General features: G+C 42.6%; 1 protein-coding gene across 13 annotated transcripts in view; it reads left to right on the plus strand.

The window, feature by feature from the left end:
• The window catches only part of KIAA1217 (KIAA1217 ortholog), a 1,240,780-nt gene that overhangs the window by 529,228 nt on the left and 688,230 nt on the right, over nucleotides 1-23,322 (plus strand). Inside the window, exon 1 of one of the 13 annotated variants that reach the window (XM_085631679.1) lies at nucleotides 2,499-2,712. The exons of 11 other annotated variants lie outside the window; for them this stretch is intronic. In XM_085631679.1, the coding sequence (XP_085487805.1) occupies nucleotides 2,617-2,712 (96 nt within the window). In that variant the 5' untranslated portion in view covers nucleotides 2,499-2,616. Of the gene's footprint in view, nucleotides 1-2,498; nucleotides 2,713-23,322 lie in introns of those variants that run through there. One more of the 13 variants, XM_085631680.1, reaches the window with a different exon arrangement.

Raw genomic sequence — 23,322 nt, forward strand, 5'->3', positions numbered from 1 at the left:
GCACATACATACATACATACATACATACATACATAGTTACAGTAATAAAAACTACGAAGAACATAAAGGTACCATCTATTTCCAGAGGGGCAATGAAAAGTTGACTAAGGAGTGAGATTCTGCAGACATACCAATGCTGCCTAGTATTAATTCCACCTGATCTCACTTGATCCCACTGCCATACACTCACCCTGTCTTTACCTCACCCTTGCTTGTTCTTTTTCATCCCCGTTTTCTTATTTTGTCACTGTTTTCTTATCTTTATTCTCCTGCTTTTTCCAACTTTTCTGTCTTTCTCTCTCTTGCTCTAGGTCAAAGCTTAATAATGAAAAATAAATCCGTTTCCTAAAAAAAAAAAATAGAACAGTTGCCCACACCTGCATTCAGTGACCCAAATTAAGCATTGCTCAGACCTAATCCTGACCAGGTTTCTATTAAATTAGCTGAGTATCAGTGTTCTATACACAAATCGCAGAACTACTACATATACCCTATCAATATCCGGGTATAGAGAGCCTCTTGGTCACTGTGTTCATTCTTCTGTGGCCAGTTTTGTAAAGATTCATTACGGAACGATGACCGCATCACAGAACACACTCAACCTCATGCTTGAAATAGCATAGGTAAACTTGCTCAGAGCAAAATGCCTGTTGGCTCAAAAGCCTTGCACTAGAAATGTAAAAAGACAAAAATTGGGTACTTTAATGACAAACACATTTGTCTTTATGCGATTCAACTTGAAACCATGGCTATAGAATCCAGTCACTCTATTGGCGTTGCCTGCTAAAAGACTATACTCTAGGTTCTTTTTCATCCTTGCTGTTTCCCTTTTTGTTACTGTTTTCCTAGCTTTGTCTTTCTCCTTCTTTCTTCCTTTTCTGGCTTTCTCCCTTTTGCTCTGGGTCAATTTCTGATGATGTAAAAAAAAAGTCTGAATCCCCAAACAAGCATTTCACAAAGCCAATAGTTCTCACCTTTGGAACCTATTGGTTTTGCTAATGCTGTGCAGCATCGCTTAAGAAAACATACAAAGAAAAAAGGCTCTATGACACAGTGGTTGCATCAGGTTGTAGGTGCACATAACACACAAGTGGTGCTTACATAACAAAGTGAGTTTTTTTGTATTTACTAAGCTGGATCAGTAAATGAAAAAATAATAAGTAGTGCAAAAGGGATTTTTTTTCCAAGCACGGGTGGTGTGGGGAGCAACACAGCGGGCCAGGGTGGAGTGAATCAACATGAAGGGCCCTCGTGGTGGGAAAGAGTGTGGGGGGCGGAAGCAACATGGAAGGCGGGGACAGGATGAGAAGCAATGAGCAAGAGAGAAGGAGGGAGCGGTTGGGAGAAGCAACACTTAGAGCGGGTTTGGGAGGAGAAGCAACGGGTGAGAGAGGGTGCCGATGGGGAAAGCAATACGGAGGGCAGGGATTGGGAGGAGAAGTGACAGGTGAGAGAGAAGGAGGGCTGGTGGTGGGAAGCAACACTGAGGACTTGGGGGAACTAGAAGCAACTAGCGATAGAGCAACTTGGAGCAGATTGGGGAGAAGCCCAGCAGTGAGAATGCAATGGAGGAAGTAGTTGATGGTGAGCGCAACATGAAGGGAAGCGGGGAGAAGCAGACAGATGACGGGAAACAGCCTTTACCACGAAGCATTTTCTACGCATTTCGTTTACAACTATACACTTACCTCGTAAACGTCTAAACAACGCGTAATGCTTCAACGACCATCTCCACCACGCAAGCAACGTCATCACGGAACAACGTCATCCTAATCCGAAAAAAAGCATCAGTCCGTTTTCAGTGTCGGCGGAGACCTGCGGAAAAAGGAAAAAAAAAAGAAGTAAGGGGGCTTGGGGGGGTCTCCCCCCCCCCCCCCCCCCAAAAAAAAAGAAAAAGCGGAGTAAAGGTAAAAACGAGGAAACGGCAAAGCGTGGAAAACACATTCCGTTGTAACGCATGCGTGGTAAAGGCATGCGTTGCAACGGAATCCGTAGTAACGACATATATTCACAGATGACAGAACTACATAGAGTGCATGGGGAGAGAATCACACAAGGGATAGAGCTGGAAAAAACATGCACTTTCATGGAATGCTTAACCGAAGAAAAAAGTAGTGTTTGAAAAACAAGGTTAATATTGGCTTGTTTGTCCCTCTTTACACAATTTCAGTCTGGTTCATTTCAATGGGAAGTTAGGGCGAGACTCTCTTTGCAAATCATTGTAATTCGCAGAGGTTTAACACTGAAAGTGTTGAGCATGACAAATATTTTTCTGCTCGTTGTATTCTTTTGTACTTGTCTTCGACTCATGCTGCACGTTTAAACAGAGCTTAACAAACGCTCCCTGCTAAGCTCAGGTCTTTTATGGTAAGAAGAGATTTGTTCTTCTTGGCTGGCCCGAGCCCCGAATGCCACCTAAGCCACACCCACCCGCTCACACACACCCTTGACAAACCAGTATTGGTCTGAGATAAGACACACACGTTGGTATCCTGCCACCTCGTGTTTAGGAACTTGCCAGGTACAGCCCCTCTGTGTGCGGCGGAAGAGCATGGCAGGGTTGCAACACCGGCATGAACTCTGTTTACCAAACTAAAGCGCCGCGCGAGCTCTGGAATGGAGACGAAAGATCCAGGCGAGGAGAAGAAAACACCGAAGAGCTTCTCGGCCCTGTGCTGCACCGCCGCGCGCCGAGCGCCGGGCGCGAGAAAGGTACAACGCGGTGTTGTGAGGCCACGTGGGTTCCGTAACGTGTCGTGCCGGGGTCACGGCCTTGTGCGTGGTTGAAGCATAACTGAAGCAGTTGTGAGGTGAAAAATAGGAATTCCAGGCCAAGAGACTTTTGAAAATGTTAGTGTTGTTATAGTTTCCGGTGTCAGCGAGGCATGCAGTTGTTTTTGTGAAGCCAATAACGCTTGCCTGTCTGTCTGTTTTACTTCTAAATTGCTGTGAGAAAAAATGTTTTTGGAGATTGGACATGTGCGGACAAATCATCACACAGATAACGGGCGGGCTGGTGGGGGTACAATGTGTGTGCGTTGGAGGGAGGTGCGCGCTCTTCCTCCGGAGCGTCCGTGCCCTGATTCATTTGCAAGGAGCTGTGAAGTGACGTGCTCAGTCCTGTTTCCACATGCTTTAAGTCTGTCACACAAGACGTGTTATTTGCCCCGGGTGATTACACCGGCTGTGCAGTTTACGTCTGGCAGTCTCCGTGATGGCTGGCATACGGGTAGCATCAAACCACGACTCCCAGCAGTTTGTAAAGCAGACAAACCGACAAAGAATGTTCTGGAAGCCCCCGCAGCTTGTAGAGGAGGTGAAGTAATTATCGTTTTTGGTTAAAAAAAAAAAAAGCAAGGTGCCGACGGGTGCAGAGGTAGTAATTTAAGCAAAGTTGTCTTTTTGTTCCACATTTTGCGATACATGCTTTAAATTACATGGTTGGTTTAAACTCTCAAATGGAAAAAAACAGTGTAATCCGCACAACACAATTAGGCAACTACCAGTGCTCAAAAGAAAAGGGATAATATTGCAGCGGCGGTGGAGTCGCGGTAGAGTGCCTTTCAGCCTCATGAAAGATAGTGTAATTATGCCCGTTCACATTTAAAAAAAAAAAAGACGGGGACAGATAGTTACCAGCTTTCAAACAGCACTGACGTGAACAACACAGTGACCTGACATACACGTGCCTTTAAATTCACATGTTTATTCTTAGAATATACACTGAGGTTACAGCAGTGTGGTAAAGTAAACACATGGAGGAACAGATGGAAAGTGAACCGCCCGCCCCTTCATGTCACTGCCATGTTTGGTATGGTAATAACGCCAGCCTTAAAGTTATAATTTCCACTATGTGGGAAAAAGAATCTGGTGACTTGTCTAGCTTACACATAAAAGAGCTCTATGTTAAGCGAAAGGCTTCCTTTAAAGAACATTTAAAGCCCCAAGACAACAGAAAATGCATTGCAACAGGGTCCTTCCCCACTTTAATCGTCTGTCACTGGGATATTTAATTTCCAAGACAATGAATGCCGAACCATTTTTCATCCACATGTGGCAACTTTCCCTACAACTTGAAGAAAAGCACTTTTTGCACAGCACAAGGTCTGGCCTATAATATATTCTCCCAAAAATATTTTCTCATACTGTGCTATTACAGATAGTGCATAACTGTGCGTATTGTGTCCAGCGTGGATGCACAAACCAAACGCTGATGCAAAATGTGAGCTCAGATGCATGTCAAGGAGTGCGGCTGGTTCACATCTTGCTGCATCCCTTTTTAGGTCTCGCCTGAGCCAGCGCTTTAGCGCTGCTCTGGCGAGAGCTATAGAAAACGGGGATTTGGAAGTGCAAACGAGTGCTTTCCATGCCCCCAACTACAGTGCATGTGCGCCGGGCGCGCGCACCATTTGGCAGCCTGCGTGTACATTTCGCATCAAAGCGCCCGCGAAAGTGCACACATTTGCCACCCCCTCCCTTATCACACTTCCTGCTTGTTTTGTTTTGTCGTTTTACAGCATGCGCGAGTTTGTAATACAGACACTGCAATCTTTTGTATAAGGCATTCTGTTCCCCGTCTTTTCTCCTGCCTTATCCGTGCTTAATTTTTTTTTATAACATAAGCAGTTTTCATGGTTTGTACATATGTAAAAAGGAATGTCTGTCTTGATAGCAACTTCGAGAAACATGGGTCTGAGCAGGAAATGACTCCCAGTTTGTTTCATTTCTGCCATGTAGAGGGTGTGCTTTTGCTCTGCAGGGAGTCTCCCTAATAATGTCTCGCCCACCATATCCTTCTGTTTACATTGGATTGAGCTACAATCTATAGCGCCCACCTCTTCATATCAAAGGCGCTGTCTGGACAGCCAGGCTCAGGGACCAGGTCTCTGGGTAGGTCTCATGGGATAGGTAGGCCACGTGCGTTGCACTGTTGTAAAGCCATTCCAAAGGCCTTTTCCGCTTTGCAAGATGCCATCTAGCAAGAGCAAGCCCAGCTGTGCAGGAAGGAAAAGGGGTTGGGCCAATCTAGGAGATGCCTGGACGTTTTTTGGGCCTTCTTCTAACTATATAATAATAAAAAGCCACAAAGCATCTCTTCTTTCCCTCCCCTGCCTCCTGCGCTTTTGCGGACTCCAGTGCATGTGTCTGGCACCTCACAGCATAGCAGAGGCTGATGCAGGCAAGATGTGCCCCAACCCCCGCTCCTCTGTAGCCAGCAACAGACCCCGCACCCTCCCCTCCGAGCTTTGGAAAGTATTGTATAAGGCATTGTGTTTCCCGTCTTTTCTCCTGCACAGACCAGCGCCATGTGTCCAATGGCGCACCATAGCGCTGTCAATAATGACGGTCTGGCAATATGGTATGCCCTTTCTGGCAATGCCCTCAGTGGCTGTTTAGCTTTCCTTTAATACGGCTGGGAGAACCATTTAATATATGTAAGGACATTATTAATATATACAAGTATATATTTGAAGTGCCGTTTAGGTTTTGTTTGTAGCAACAAGCAAATGCATTTTGCTCGGGCACCTCACTATATTAACTTCTATTTTCCGCTACGTATCATCTAAAAAAATAAAGCGGCTGGCTCACAGTTTGTAAACTTTTTGTAATAAAAGAATTGCCTTTACAAAAGCTACTGCCTTTGCTTAAACTCATATCCTCTTTGAAATAAATTGCCATTTGGTGCTTGTTTTTGCTATCCTCCTTTAGGATGTTTTTACGACTACCTTTTTATTACTTGTGGACACATGTCCCTAGTCTGCAGACTTGTTAACCCCTTCAGTGCCCATGACGAGCTGGACTCGTCATGGGCCGCGGTGGCGCTGTGCCCATGACGAGTCCAGCTCGTCATAGACCCCGCCCGCTAATACAACGGCCGGCACAGGGCGGGGAAAGGGGCGGGCACTGAAGGGGTTAAAACAGATAAGGCTGTGCAATGGCTCCAGGGCAGTCTCTCCTTAGTTGCACTACAAACCCCCCACTGAGAAGATCGCTGCTTCTTCTTACTCCACCACCTCCCCACCCTCCTCGCATTAGGCTGTTTCTAGGAAGTTACATGAGCCAACAAGCATTGGCATAGCCAATAGGCCTCGCCTTTGGGACCTTATAAGTGTTGATGTTGTTGCACCAAGGATATTGTGCTGCATAACTAAATACTTATAAGGTCCCAAAAGCGAGACCTATTGGCTATGCCAATGCTTGTTCACAAAGGAACCTAACAAGGTTTGGCCTGCCACACAACCACCAAGTAGGCCTGACTGGTGTAGGCTGGCACAGAGAAATCACATAGTGGAGACGGGACAGAAACGTCCACTGGTCGTATTGCAAGCTCCATGCACTGCGCTGCTGTGGTAAGCCAGGAGCAGTGGAGCACAGAGGTGCATTTCTCCCCTGACCTTAGTGATGAAAATGTATTTCAGTGACTTTGTAAATAGTGGCTCTTTGATGCTAGTGCCAATCATCTGTGAGGGGCACTTTGCCCTCTGCCAATGTGTGGGCATAGTTATGTGACTCAAAGTATGTTAGGACAAAGGGCCAGATGTGCAAGTCTTTTTAATGGTTCCAAGCACTCTGATTTGCAAACTCAGAGCACTTGTGATTGCTAATAATAGTTTTGGCAAGTTCTAAACCCATTTTGGGAATCTGCAAAGCTTTACCGTCTCTCATAATGGGTTCGGAAGTGGATACAGACTTGAAATTTGGTAGGGGGTTGTTGTGGGCATTCCATCCAAATTGCGATTCGGTATCTGGTGTAATATTGTTTTGCAACCGTAATTTACACAGGCCGAGTAGCAATTTGCAACCTACCTAATGAATATAAAGTAGGTAGATGGGATTGCAACCCCCCTTGCCCCCTCCACCTGAGTTTTATTGAACCGACCTATTAGAACATAGATTGGTTTTCAAAATTCAATGCTGGTCGCAAAATTAGTGATCACAAATTGTGACCAGTTTTTGCGACCAATATAACAATGCATCTGGCCCATAGGTCTGTACTGCAAGTGGCACATCACTCGTGTGCTATTTCTTAGCCTGGTATCTGTTGTGAACCTGGACTCATTTCTAGAGTTGTTATTTTGGAACCATGTACAGGTTAACCATCGGAAACATCAGAGCAGGGGTTTTAATATTTTGATTCTTTGTGACTATGTTAACTGCTGCATACCTGTTTCAGTGACAGCGTCGAGCACCACTTTGTACTAGTTGTAGTGTGCCAGAGTCTTCTCTTTTTTGGCATATCACTCATCTTCTACAAAGAGTTCCATTTTGGGCTGCCTCCTAATTTCACGTCGGCGCAAAACCACACTTTCAGTCCTTCACTTTCTAGGTGTGCCATGTGCGCTGTTCCAATTGAAGCCAGCCAAGGAAAAACTCCCAGAGTACAGTAGGTTGTCAACTCAAATTCTAGGACTGGACAGTTTCCTCCTCGCCTGGAGTGTTGTAGCATCCTTACTAGTTCCCTCAACTCGGGCATGAGTGTAACTGTATAATCACTTCATTTGTGAAGCAAGGGCATAGTAGTGTGACCATAGAGTGGGACATTCTAGCAGCGTAGCCTGGAGGAACTCTGACTAATATATATATGCAACTGAATGTTTCTACCTAGCTCAAAATAATATGGTTACAGCAAATTATACAAGTGCCTTCTCAGAAGCTTGCTAAAAATAATCTAATAAATATAAGCATATTCCACGTATCCGGATTTAGTATTCATGTATTTCCCAATTGTACTTGGAGCGTCTTCACTGCATTATTAATAAAACTATTTCATCCGCAGAGGAGGATGTAGCTTTTGTTGATCACAGCCATGTTTCTCATCTTGCCACCGAAAACCACTGATTACGCGTTCATCATACTGACTCAAGGTCCCTTTTTGGACCCCCTGTTGACCCTTCAGTGATTGTTCGATTATATTCTCAGATCCCTGGTAACTTCTTCTGTACATGCCACCACAGAGAGGCAGAGCTATTATCACGCGGATAAAAATGTCAGCAGCATGAACTTGTCCTTGAATCCTGTTTGTTTCATACACATTCTGTTAATTTTGTTCGGAATGTAAAAACATGTTTTGTATTTGGTTGTGTTGATTGAGTTGTGCTGCTCTCCCACTAATGATAGCAGGCTTTGCAGTGTTTTGTTCTCAAAGAGCTGATTTGTAGAAGGATGTGGGATGTGTGTCAAAGGGCATTTAACTTCAGCTGTTGTTACGAAACATCAGTGACCCACCTTCTTGTTATTTTCCTGCGTTGGTGCAGTTGTATCCATGGGGCGGTAAGGATCCCTGGCCAACTCCTTGGTGAAAGGAAATGCTGTCCCTGGCGAGTGGAGATGTGGTCTTGTGGGTACGTAACTGACCGTGGGACGTGGAGACTTGGATTGTGACTCCACTTGTACACTTCAATAAAAAGCATGCAATTTTCGCTAAATTATAAATAAATACAGCACCTAAAATATTGTATATATGACATACTATGCAAGGCAAATGTATAAAGCCCCATTGAAAGTATATTATTTCTAATAATCTCCCAGCCTCTCTAAACACACACTGCACGCAGTTGCTCCCCGTAGTTAGGTTTGCGCTATGCAAATGCCAGCACATACAGTTGCCATCATATGTGCTATGGAATACATTTCCAAAGACCTATTGATGGAAGACGCCTCACCAGATGGAAGTGTTGATTACTTTCATATGCATGAATCAACCACAAATTACCGTAGCATGTGACGTATTAAGGGCGCTTGAAGGGGGTTCAGCACAGCATACGATGAAGCTGTAAAGACAAAGAAATGCAATGTGTTCAATACGTTGTCTAGTTGCTAGCGTCCGTGTTATAGCCTAGACTTAAAACTTTTGCTAGTAGCTGTCGATTGGCCCTTAATTCTTTTGTCTGTCTCCTTCATTGTTGAGTTGCCACATCACTGCTGTTTTTTTAAGTAACTCTCCCCCTACAAAAAGCATTTAGTCTAAGGACACACGCATATGTTTGTTGTAAGCAGGCCACTGGGACGTCCTCCACTGTGTTGCTCGTGCAAGTTCGGATTTACATTGGCATTTGCTGATGCACTTTTAGAGCATAAAAATACGCCATCAGTTATATGAGGTAAGTTAATACAAAAGCCAATTCACCCATTAAAGTCTGCAGGAGATGCGCACATTGCATGCCCATTGTCCAAAGTATAGATCAGTTATAAAGAGGGAGGACGGCTTAGGATTTAAGTCCCTTTTCCCTGAACTATGTTGTCTGAAATTTCAAGAATGAGATATTAAAGAGGTACCCTCATAATTTCACCTGGTACCACGGAAGCAAAGGAAAAGTTGTAATTTCAAAGCCCTCTGCCCTCACCTGCTAGTCAATAACCACAACGAGTTAGTGTATGTGCAAGGATGATAGGTTAATTTGTAAAGACATTGGGATTCATTTTTAATCAAGGAGGCATTTTACACCCCAGCCTTGCCCATTTGTTGTGCAAACACATGTGGAACTCATATGTATTTTACCTGCACATACTTTTTAATGCAATTAACATAGTGGTACAAAATATAGTTTGGTAGATGTAAACTTTAACTTTGAAATTGTTTTCAACTTCTATGCTATAGTATGTCAAGAAAGTACCACATTAAGGGCCTGATGCAGAGGTTGATGCATGGAGTTGTCTGTCAGGATGGCAGAGGACATTACCTCCGTCATACCCAGGATACTCCGCCCACCATATTTAGCGATGACTTCCAGGGACGAGATGAGGAGGACATGTGGCCTAACAGCTCGAGCTTCCGACTTTGGAACTGGGGAACTAGGTTCCCATTTGATCATTCTGTGATTCTGGGTAGATCACTTAATCTCCTGGTGCCTAAATAAAAAACAAAAAAAGAATCTGACCTGGTGTAATGTAATCTGGTGCTCGTGTGAAGCGAGTGCTCTTATACCTGTGGGCCAAGTTCGCACTATATAAAGCAACAGCAAAAAATATGTTTGTGTAAAGAAAGCAAGACGTCTGTTGGTTCAGTGAATCAGTTGGTTTAATCTGTGCACTAGTGTATCACATCTGATTTTATGACTGCCTCCACGCCCAAAAACCTTTCTTCTGTGATAGATGCATCATTGTTTTTAACCCTGTAATCTCCCCATCATAATTTGTTGACTTACATTTTCTCATTGTGTAGGCTTCTCTTTTAGATCACCTCCAAATGAAGTTACCATAAATTTGCCATAAATATATAAGGGTAGATTTCAGATGGAAGGCCCAGTTGGTTTAGTTCTTCCTTTGTTGTTTTGCCACATGCTTCTGATGGTAGACCATGTGACCTGCTTATGAACAACCATTGCGACTGTTGTATTTTTCATGAGCTCTGGAAGAGGATTGGTTCAGCGGTCTGGACCAAAGGAGATCCTTATGTATGTTCCATATTGAAAATTGATGGAGAAAAAAAACACCTTTTTGTTTTGGTTGAAAACCATTAAAAGTACATATGTATAAAATTCACAATTTTTATTTTGTTCTGTTCAGTTAAAATAATGAATTATGTACAACATTTACATTAAAACAATCCTCATCAACAGTACACTGCAAAAAAAAGAAAAAATATATTACTCATTCCAACATCCCAATTTCAGCCCCATATTGCCACATGCAAATCCTGTTGCTATTAAATATTTACACACACTAAAAATTATATATGGCGTTGTATCATGTTTCATTACTCTAAGGATATCTTGGTGCTTTCTAAACCCTAGCCTTTTGCATAATGGGCAAATCCATTTCCTCCTTGTCCTATTGAATGCCATTCAAAAGAACAAAATGTGTGCAATATCTTCAGTGTGGTTTCCATTTCGCAGTGTAGGCCTTGATTTGGAGAGTTTCCTACCGAAATTTCATGTACAGAATTCTTGCCGGGTGTGGTTGGATGGTATCAAGGAACTCTTCATAACGTGGGTTTGGCTTAACAGTAAGGAATTGTGTTGTCAATCTAACTAGGTTGGAATTACTATGAAGAGCATTCAAAACATATTGCCAGAATGTTTGTTTGAGATTTTTCTTTGAACTTTGCATCAATAATTGTGGTTCCATCCAGTAGGAATGGAGGCCACGCTCATTGAACCATTTCTAAACATGTCTAAGCCACTGGAAAGTTGAGTGGCTATCAAGTTTTAAAATTTCCTTAATGCCCTTTCTAGACTCTACCAACTCTGGTATTGTCCATAATCTAATCCAATAAAGCAGCGGGTGTAGAATTGCATTATGCTCTATCCGCTTTATATTTAGATCATGAAACATAGGGGCAAGTGGTGTCACCAGTGGTACTCCAAATATCCTTCTCATAAATTTATTCTCACCGGATGCAAGTTGTTTAATACTACCAGTCCCCACAGTTCAGACCCATATAAGGCAGCAACCTGTGCTTTATATTTATAGAGCTCCAAGGCTGGTGTGATCAGTTTGGTCATAGAATAATTATATTGGTTAAAAAAGTCCTGGAACCCTGTGTGAGGACAATTGTGGAATGACTTGTATGTGGTTTCTATGACAGCCTTGAATCAAGTTTAATACCTTGGTACACAGAATTTGATACATGTTCTAGTTTTTTCTCACCTACCCTGATGTTTCTCTTGAAGTTCTTATGGGATTTTATGGCCATATATTTAGTTTTTCCAATATTTATTTCTAAACCTTTTACCTTTCAGTATATGTTAAAAATCATCCACTAAATTTCGGAGACCCTTAGGCGTCTGCAAAATCAAGATGGTATCATGTGTGAATAGTAGCGCAGGAATAGGGGTTCCGTGACGTTTCGTGGAGTAAGTTTTAGACTTTTTGAGGCAGTTGACCACATCATTGATGTAGAGTGAAAGCAGGGTGGGTGCAAGCACGCACCCTGCCTCACTTCTTTGTCAATGGGGATCGGTTCTGTAAGCTCTCCATTCATGCCTCAGCAGACTCTCACGTAATTGTCCTGGTGCAACCTTACTAATTGATTTAAAATATATTTGGGCACTTGCTGGCTTTTTAACAAGGCCCACAAGGGTCCTCTGGGTACAAGATTGAATACTGCCCTTAAGTCTAAGAATGCTATGTAGCTGTGTCCCCCCCTCCCTTTATCCTAGTATATGTCCTCAAAATGCACAGAAGGCTGAATACTTGATCAACCGTGTTCGTACAGGCTCTAAATCCAGCCTGGTACGGTGTTAGGATATTATTATCATCTATCCATCTGTTTAATCTGTTCAGAAGCTGTCTGGCATATATTTTCGGTAATACATCAATTAAACTGATGGGTCTATAGTTCCCTGGTTTTTGCTTATTTCCGTTTTTTGTGAATAGGGACTATTTCAGCCCCCTTCCATGAGGGTGGGATTGGTGCTCCTGCAGCTATATCATAAGTGACCAGGTTAACCTGTGGTCCCACACCTTTTTATCATGCTTGAACAAATCCCCTGGTAATGTATCTAGTCCTGGGGATTTTCCCTGCTTGATAGTATCAATTACCTGCGTTGTTTCTTCCAGGCTTAAATGAGTTGCATGTCCCGTGATATTTGCAAAGCGATTATGTTTATAAGTAAGAAGCTTAGGGTGTGAATATAAACTGGTAAAGTGTTCAGTCGAGGTCGGAGAATCCAGATAATGCTCAGTGGAAGCACTTTATCCTTGCTTCCATGAGCTACTATTCTCCAAAATACTACTGTATTAATGGATTTTGCCGCATGGAGGAGATCACTCCTATTTGTTTCATCCTAACTCCTTTTTGCATTAGCTAGTGTTTTCCTATAGTTATCTCTAGCTCCCCTTATCGACTGGACACTCCCATGCATTAGCTTCTCTACTAAAGATTTATTTTCCTAATTGCAATCCAAGGTATACCAGGGGTTGCTTTTGGATTCAGTTATTATTTTGTGTCTGTTTTCCTCTGGTAGCTCGGGTTAGAAGGGGCATTCGAGCCGTCACCTAAGATTGATGTATTGCCTTTATTGAGGTTCCAGATGAAGTTCTACATATTACCTACTACCTCAGCAAATGCCTTGTAGATGTTGGTCATGGTCTCTACGTTATCTTTGATATGAGGCCATTTGACCATTCTACGGTTGTTCCCTATCGAAGGCTGCAATAATGAGGGATTTATGCTCGGTAACTGTGCTTCAGTGAAGCACCCTGTCATTTCTAGGCAAAGGGTGCAATGATTGCTGTCCTTTCTTACATCTATCTTGAAGCCAGAGATCCTGTGCCAACTATTTATGCTAAGCATCACATAATCCATCTTTGATTTAGCTCTTCCCCTCTTGAATGTGTATAGGGGAGGATTATCGTCTTTGTTGTAATTCACCCTTCCATTGCATGCCCTTAGATCATGTTCTAAAGTAAACTGGGTTAGCTGGATCGCAGCTCCAGTGCATGGTGCCGATGGGCCTAATTCTAGCTGGGGGAGACCTCTGACCACAGCCTACTCCCGTTATTGCGTCAAGGCCATTTATTGGCTCGTATGTACAGTTGAAGTCATCACATACAATTACTGAATCGTGTGGCTTTACACAATCAAGGGCACTATTCAATGTATCTACAGTCTGGGAATCAATGTTACATCTACTCGGCCTATTCTAAACATTAAATAAGTGAAGATGGGTCTTGTCTGTGGTATCTAGACTCACTCCAAGAATATCGCGAGTCTATATTATAAATTCATGGAGTTATATGAAGTGCTAATACGCGAAAGTCAAACAGCACCATAAAAAGGCATGGCTGACTTTCGCAACCTTTCCTTCACAGAAATGTAGATTGTCATGTGTGTGGTGTGTGCTTGGGGAAGGCCAGAAGCTCACCAGTTTGGAGAGGAACAAGGTGATCAGATTGTTTCACAGGAGAAAGCTCCATGCAAAATATGTAAAGCAATTTGTTTTGTGTATTGTGCAGTGAGGAAGTTGGGGAAGAACCAGCAGTCCACTAATGTTGTGACCTACATCTTGAATTCATGCTGTGTCTCAGTTGACGGGCATGTAGTAAATATACTCTCACAATGTATCCGTTAGAACATGCCTTTCAATCTTAAGTACACTACCCTCACATCTGTCCCATACACGAGAGCACATTATTCAATTTTCGGGAATGTTTCCCTACCTTCAAGACTATCTCAGGACCCATGCGCAGTGCATATATGTATATTCTTCCCGCTTCCCTGCTTAAGGGCCCGCATTGTGTGATCACATTAACTCATTGAACCTGCACAGTTACGAAAACCACAGTAGAGCCGCAATAGCTTGGAGTTTGCTCCTTGCTGGCTTCGTGCAGCCAGGGCAGTTTTTCGCTTTTCAGTGCAGAAGGCGGTGTGCAGAGCTGTTTAAAATACACTAAGCTGCCATTTGAGAACAAATACCGCTCCACTCATCTGCGATCGAGCCTGCAGACTCTTAAAGTGGCAGTACACTAAAATAAAAGTGCACGTGTTTTTCCATTTCTAATTTTCCTTTATGTTACCATGTGAAATCTTACGTTTAGATTGCCTTTTAAGCCACTTACTCTTGTAAAATACCCAAAACGTAGGCTGATGGATTTTTCAATTAAAGAAGCATAGAAAAAAAATATTAAGAATACTTCATTGTGAATGCCCCTCCCGCACACCTCAAATGTATTCGGCTGACAGCGTCCCTCCCGGATCAAAATTAGGATTACCATGTGACTGTATTTCAGGAGGGCAGGTCAACTTGGTTGAACATGTTCAAGTTTGATAGCACCATGTATGTAAGGATTCCTGGATTTTTTTTTCTTTTGCAAAAACAATTACAGGTGTGCAAGATTTGCACTGCATACGTAGCATTTTAATTCTCAGCTAGAAAAAAGACCTAAAATAAATGTAGCATTACTGATCAAGGGTTCATCAATAACTCTAGTTATTACCCCTCATGCAATCTGTGGGGCCTAGCTGGCATCGAGGGTGCGTAATTGACTGTTCCGCAATCAATGATGCTATTAGTGCATGAACATGGCTCTTGTGCTAACGACCACTTCTTGCCTCCTAAAAGTGTGAGTTGCCTTTTGAGAGAGCCGCACTTGGGAGTTGGTACTTACGAGTGGCATCCAAGCACTGCTATTGGGAGCCCATCACTCCATATTCCAATGAGTGTGCCATGTTATTACCCGCAGCTACAGGCAACAATAACTGTTAATTGCTTCCCCACACAATGAGAGTCTCAGATAAAAGTACTTATCCTTGGCAGCAGAAGTTGCTCCTGCCACTACATGATCACTATCCGATTACATATGTGTGTCTGCTCAACTCAAATCTTAAGTGAACTATTTGTAAGTCAGGTAACCGGTGTTAAAATACGTTTATAAGGAGTAAATGTTCTAATATTTTTGTGCCTAAAGTGTAGTGTTACAAATCTACCATTATTTTTCCATTTTGTTATACTATCCACTTTGGCTTAAAACAGATTCATTTGCTTTCCTGAACATGCTAAATGAGCATTATAGAAGGGTCAATGCAGAAGGGCTGCATCATGTAAGGTTCATAAAAAACAAACAGGTTGCTTAATGCATCCCTTGTTTTAGCCAAAAACATATTCTACAAATAATGCTTTGGGTTCACATGCCCAAAAGCTTTTGCTTCAGGGAATGAAGCTATTCCAGTTCGGCACCTGTGGTTCAGTAACCCAAGCACCGAGATGACGCGCCAGCACCGTGTAGGAATACGGCAGCTTCACCCTGGCAGCGTTTAGTTAGCCTTTACTTACTATGTTGAAAACTCCCATATAAATTCTGCTTTGAGAAGTACTAATGTATTCCTTGTGCTCAATTAGAAGTTCTCAGCCCCTTTCACAGTTAGTTTCCGATTACTTTCTCTTTTATCTTCTTTGTTGAATGTTTGCTTCAGCAGGAGCACAATCTAGCCAGTTTCAAGATGCATTGGCACCTACAAGGCATTAGCAGCCCGAGCAGGTGTTTCAGTGTATGGCTGGAAAAAAGGATGTTAGAAAGTGTCTGCACCAACATTTATTGGGTCATGTTATCTAGGCAGATGTTTGCTGTGCAAAGCTCAAGCTTACTTTGTTGTGCAAAATTTCGCTACCACAAAATTGTTCTCATGAGAGAGCCCCTTGCTATTTATTCAATTTATTCTTGTCTGAAATAAGATTTGTAGACATAAAGAAGAAAATAATTCTTAGAAGGAGGCTGTTGATAGTACCATAAAGGCTGAAACATGAAAAAGTAGCTTAACAATTCACTGATAGGGTAGCTCAAGTTTGTGTGGTAAGTGGTCAGCGACAAGAAGGCCAGAGATGTATCCCCACTGGTGGGTAGTGTCGAAGCGATGGTGCTACAAGTTCTCGTGTTAGCTAGGTAAATAAATGGACAGTAAAGTAAAAACATAATTTGAGAGCATTTGGTCCTTAACACCCTTGTATCCTGAGGCAGCTGCACCCGCTGCTTATGTTGATAGCTATGTCCCTGCTGGTGTGGATACTGCTTTGGGCGATTCCAAGTAGCTCAGAGTTCCCACACCCACCCACGACCAGGTGCAGCAACACTAGGCCTGATTCCATTGAGCAGAGCAAACCTGGTCAAATCCAATGTGGGATAGGTGCTGTGAACAGAGATAGAACCTGCCCCCCCCCACTCCTACTAGGAGAGCTTGTAGCACTGTTTCAAGCTAACCCAGAGCACACCCTGACTCGTGACAACCTCCTGATCCCCATAACATGACCTGCATTTCCCTCCCCCCACTTCCATATACCATTTGCTCAGAAGAAGTGATGAAAGTTAGTGGAAATGCCCCATAAAACAAGAAGAATCATATGTAAAAGGACCCAGTAATTAATTACAGGTTTGTGTGGTTATTCCCCATTCCTGGGACTGAAACTCTATTTGTATTGTGCAGCGATGCAGTTTTTTTTAACGTGTTTTTAATTCAATACTGCACAGGTATCGCATTAGATGTTGGCCCACTAGGGCCGCGAAACGGAAAAAAAAATTAGGAACCACAAGTTACCTTACACACCGGGTAGGCAGTACAGCGGCCTGAATATTTGCCCATATGCTCCTTTCACAAGCGTCCTTGATGGGCATACATCGTCATGTGTCACATACAATACAACTCCCTTAGAGAGAAGTTATGCACAGCAGAAACCAGTGTCACAATCAAAAGCGATGCAGTTACTGACCATAATTAGTGACCCAGCTTTGGTAATTTTGGCTCCCCTGCCCTGTGCAACTCATATTCAGGAACTGTAAGAAATTGGGTTACTGGTTCAGGGAGGTGTAATACCTTACTCCAGCAGCAACCTCAATCCCTGTCAATTTGAAGTCACAAGCAAACCTCAGATTAACCTGTGCTCAATCTCTGGTAGCTTGGCACAGAACTGTCAGGCTTAACTCAGAGGCAATGTGTGAGGTTTTTGTGCAACACTTCAAACAGTAACACAATAAAAAAAAACACTAAAAGAATCCCACACCAGATTAGCAAAATAGAGTACATTTTAATAACTAAAACAAGACCACAATAACAAAAATCCAATCAGTAGAACTGGAGATATGCAATTTTAAAGGTTTAGGGGGCATATGTATCAACATCACCATTTGCGATTCTCAAATAGCGATTTTTAAAGAATCGCTATTTGAGAATTGCAAAACGGGATGTATTAAACAAATTGCAAACTTTTAGCGATTTCTTAAAATTCCTTAATTGCGATTAGCAAATTGCGAAATCGCAATTAAGGAATACCTGCCCATTCATTTCTATGGGCCAGGAGACCCATAGGAATGAATGGGAAGTAATTCTCAAATAGCGAATCGCAATTTGCTAATCGCAATTTGAGAATAATTTCAAAGGTGCAAGGGTGTCATGATGACACCCTGATGCACCCCTGAAATGAGCGTGTGTGTGCATATTGCGCACATACATGCCCTAAGGGCATGTATGAGCGTCACGTGGCACTTTGTAAAATTCAAAAAAGTGCATTGTGAAAGGAAATCGCAAATTACCACCAACTAGAAGTTGGTGGTAATTTGCGATTTCTTAAGGATAATTCGCACAATTTGGGTGCTTTTTACATATCATTTAAGAAATCGCAATTTGCGATTTCTTAAATGCTTACGCAAAATTAAGAAATCGCTAAATTAGCAATTCCTTAATTTTGCGATGGGATTTGGCTCATACATCCCGATTACCGATTTTTTAATCGCAAACGCTGTTATTTTGCGAATCGCAGCGTTTGCGATTAAAAAATCGTTTGATACATATGCCCCTTAGTGATAACGGTGACAAAAAGCACAAAGCGCCAACTGTGGAGATCTGGTAGCTCTGGACCAGAACAAAGTCACAAGTTCAGGCCGACCATCATGGAGTTTGGGCTGGCTATAGGGACCCAGTTAGGCCTGCTGAAAAAGCAGCTGAGGTGATGTGAGGTCCGGGTCGGAGATGCATTATGCAGCGTAGGTTCTGGAGAGCTTTAGTCCCACTTACAAGGGTCCAGGACTGGGGTAGCACCACTTGACAGGGTAGAACTCACAGTTGCAGAGTCCAGGTACTGGTTACAAGAGACTATCCTTTGGAGTAACTCTGTTGGTCCTGGATTCAGGTTGCAGGTCCTGTCCTTCTCACCCAGGGAAGAGGGCAGCAGGTCAGTGCAGCAGGCAGCAGTCCTACAGGGCATCGGTTCAGCATAGTGGCAGTCCTTGCAGCAGCACAGCAGCCCTTCTTCCTGGCAGAGTATTCCACAGGTCCAGAAGTGTACAGATAAATTGGTTTCTGAGGTTGAGTATTCATACCTGGTGCCTCCTTTGAAGTGGGAGAAGCCTCTAGAGGTTTCCCTTTGAAGTGCATACCTTTCCTGCTCCAGACTAACTACAGAGTGTATGCAGTGCTTGTTGTGAAGGTATGATACAGCCTATTCAGGTGTAACTGGGTCTGTGCCTATCCCTACTCTCCCATCCTGCCACTGATGGCCCATCCAGGCAAATCTAAGCCCTCTATTGTGTGTGGTTGTCTAGGAGGAATACACAAAGTCTAAATGCCAACTGTACCCAGTCATGTAACCCAGAGACAGGCTGCAGGCACTAATGGCTAAGGCAGGAAAATGCCAACTTTCTAAAAGTGTCATTTTCAAAATTGTAGCCAAAAACCCGACTTCACCATTGAATAGGATTTTTCACAACAATTCCAAAGACACCAAATCTTAACTGGTTATCTGTTTCCATTTGAAATTTACAGTGTATTAAATGTAATAAGGTAACTCCGATGTTATCATATGGGAGAAGCAGGCCTTGCAGTAGTGAAAATTTAATTTGAGAGTTTTTCACTACCAGGACATGTAAAACTTTAAAATTACATGCCCTACTTTGAAAGACACTGTACCTTGCCCTGTGGGCTGTTTAGGACCTATCCCAGGAGTGTCTATTATGCATTAAAAAGGCAGGTTTGAGCCTGGCAAAATGTTTATTTTGCGAGGTCGAAATGGAAGTTTAAAACTGTACAACAGGCTGCAATAGCAGGCTTGAGACAGGTTTACAAGGCAACTTAAGTGGGTAGCGCAACAAGTGCTGCAGGTCTACTAGTAGCATTTAATTCACAGGCTCTGATACATGTACTACTACTTTACTAGGGACTTAAAAGTAAAATTAAATATGACAGTTTTGGGCAAGCCAATGTTACCATGTTCTAAGGAGTTAGCACATATACGTTTGCACTGGTTAGCAGTGGTAAAGTGCTAAGGCCAACAAAAACAAGATCAGAATAATATGGAAGAGTAAGGCAAAATGTTTTGGAGAAGACCACCCTAAGGCTGACAGGCCTAACAGGAACTGAGGGCCTCAGTATGATGTCGGTCAGCAAGTCTCCAAACGGCATTCGGATTTTCCTAACTCGTGTCAGAACCCATGTTTCTGACCGACTAGGAAACATTTCCGACCGACCGATTATGATAGAAGGTAACCGTTCGGTCTTTCCAACTCAGTCCGACCAGCATTTGGAGACTCTGAGTACGTCGGAGTCGAACCGTACAAGTCTATGGACCGCGTTTCCGACCGACATATTAATATGTCGGATTCGGACAGCTTTTCCAAATCGGTATGTCCTACACTAAACAGCTGTCGGAAACTGTCTTTGGGGGCCTGTTGCAGGCCCCCCTTCACCCAGCGGCCTCTGGTTGGGGCCCGTGGGGGTACCCATGGGAACCCTCTTTCCAACCATTCCCAGTGTGGCAGGCACCATGGGATGCCTGCAACAGGGTGTAAGGTTTTCCGCAACCACCCCATTTTTCAATGGGAGCCTGTGTTGTCGGTCTGAAAACAAACTCCCATTGAAGTCAATGGGAGTCTGACGAATGGTGTTCGGAAAAATCGTAATCAGTTGGTCGGACTCGCCGCACCCGAGTTGGTCGGAACCAATTCCCACACGGAGTCGGTCAGAATGCTTTCCGATCGACATCATAATGAGGCCCTAAGTGTGTTCAGGTATTGTTTCACACTTTATGGTCAGCTACTGTTACAATAAGGAATAAACATGCAAACGTGAGGTTACAAGTAAGAATGTAACAAAGACAATTACACAGTTTGGACTGTTGGGTCGAGATGCATAAAGTCAGTCTGTGACAGATATATAAATAGGTGGATTGATTACATTATTTAGTCAGAAAAGCAACTCTTTCAAATCAAATAGATCATAAATAACTCAATATAAAGTATTTAAATAGAAAAAAGGTTAAGCAGATACCGCTGTTAACAATTTTAGTGGTACTCAATTTGTTGATCCCCGTATAGATAAGTTTGAGCTTGCCATGCCTACTTCCAATCGGTCTGCAGGCCACATCATGTGTTAAAAGTGAGTACTTAACTCATCGAGTCATTTTGCATTCCTACACTACGATGACAGTGTTTTATGTTATAAAACGTTTACTCATGTTGGAGTGACAATAGTAAATCTGACCCCTCCAAAGTCCAACACTTCTCCTAGTGTAGCTCGGGTTGGAGTTGGTATAGTAACTCTGACCTCTATAGAAGTCTAACACTTTGTGTATTTTTGATTATGTTGAAGAGGGAGCAGCAAATCAAACCCTGCCATAGTCCAACACTTTCGCTGCTTTTACTGATGTCGGAGTGGAAATTGTAAATCTTACCCCTCCAAAATCTAACACTGCCCTTGTTTGCTTACGTTGGAGTGAGAATAGTAAATTTGACCCCTCCAAAGTTCAACAGTTTCCTATCTGTTGCTCAGATTGGTGTGGGAATAGTTAAACTGAATCCCCTCAGAGTCCAACACATTTCCTACTTTTATTTACATTGGAGTGGGCATAGTAATTTGACCCCTCCAAAGTCCAAACCTTTCCCTACTATCGCTCAGGCATGGGATTAGTGAGTCTTACCTCTCCAAGACTATTATTTTTATAAGAATGTTTTAAGTAGTTTTATTATATACCTTCACATATCGGGCCTGTCCATTGCCAGTGACCTCAAGTGGAACGCACATATTCAAACAGCTATGCAAAAATCTGAAAGCTCATTAAATACTGTCCATAGACAGTCACTTAACCACAGTAACCACTTCTCGCACAACATCGATTGTGTGGTTCAGGCAGATGTAGAAGGCCAAATTACCTATGGTGCTAAACTCTAGACACTGAGCAAAATGACAACAAAAATAGGTTGCCACAAAAGATACTTTTTGAAGCGAGTTTTGATGATACCTACAGGCTTTCCCCCCACCTCTCTGGAATCAGATGTAAGCTAATCTTTCATCCAGAGTAGATGTCAAATCACCCCATTAAATATGGCTTGAAAAGATTGAAAGTAGCAGGAGAAAACCTAGTAGACAATGCTTGGAGACAGCATTTCAATTTCAGCCAAAAGTCAAAATTGCTACCTACTGGGAGAAATAAGCCAAAGTGTAGGACTAGTTCTAACTTCAGAAATTCCCCCCTAAAGAAAATGTCAACTAAAAAGATGATTATGATCATCAGCAAAAAGTTCAGAAAACCAAAAATGAAAAGAAACTTAAAGCCCTTCAGAATTTTCATCCAATAAGATAACCTGGCCTTTTCAACTCTTCCCAGCATGTCCAGCCTTATTTGGTAAAGGTAACTAACTACAGAGAAAAAAGACTCTTTGCATTAGCCAGAAGTGGCATACTACCACTCAAAGCTCTTCTAAAGAGAAGAAAATAAGCATCTTCTGATACTTGCCTCTGTAGTCAAATCGAATATGTGACTCACTTCTTGCTCAATTGTCCACAGTACAAAAATTGGGGCTATGTTGTTTAAGATTACTCAATCATGAACTGGAAAATGATGGAGAATGCTCAATTTTCTTACTTAGTGACATTGCAGAGGAAATAACAAAATGAACAGGAAGGGTTTTTTCCCCCCAAAAAGCTGAGATTTAAGGAAAAAAACCTTAGAAGTGATGTTTCAACAACATTTCAGTGAGGGTCCCCAAGGCACCAGCAAACAAGGACTAGATATGCAACAGCCAAGCCATCAGTGGTATTCACAGGGACAGATAGGAAGATCAGTTAACAGCAAGGGACCCAAAGAAACTGGGAAACCCAGATCCGTCGCCAAGCACATGTGGGTCCACATGGTTAACTTAATTTATCAGCAGACACTGATGCTTGGTTATAGAAAATAATATTGATTTGGGCTTCATATCTGTTGCACAGTCATATGGTCAAACTGAATCAAAGATTTGTCTCCCTCTCAAGCAAATTATGAGGACATTAAAGACTGATTGCTGCTAGCAAAAATGACTGCGTAATCCTACCATAAGCATGTTTATTTATTTGTTTTTGTTCTTAATACTTCTTACTTTTATCAATAGATTCCTTGCATTTTCATTTTATCAGGATATGTTTTATATGTTCTTGTGCGAAAGATAGTTTCTGATGCTGAAAGTATAATAAATCTAAATCTATAATTGAGTGTAAGTAATGTTTTAATAGTGGTACCTTGCCATATCAATGCATTTTATCAGTGGGACTCAGTGGTCCAGTTGCAGATTTGGTAGGTTTTTAAAGCATAACTTTGCTGCAAGTGTGTTCCCTTAACTAAATTATTTTATGTTATGTGAGAACTAAAGCTACACATTCAACACCTACATGACCCCCCTGGCCAACACTGCCAAATCGCACTGATCCAACATCATCTGCTACACCAATGACTCCCCGCTCATCCTCTCACTGTCAGAAGACCCCTTCACCACCAGAGCCAACTTCCACAGATGTTTGATGAACGTCGCTGACTGGATGAAGGGCAACTGTCTCAAACTCAACACGGACAAGATGCAAGTCCTCATCTTTGCAAACAACTCACCATGGAACGACGCATGGTGGCCCGCGGAACTCGGCCCACC

This window comes from Triturus cristatus, chromosome 10 (genome assembly GCF_964204655.1).
Source record: "Triturus cristatus chromosome 10, aTriCri1.1, whole genome shotgun sequence".
Classification (NCBI taxonomy): domain Eukaryota; kingdom Metazoa; phylum Chordata; class Amphibia; order Caudata; family Salamandridae; genus Triturus; species Triturus cristatus.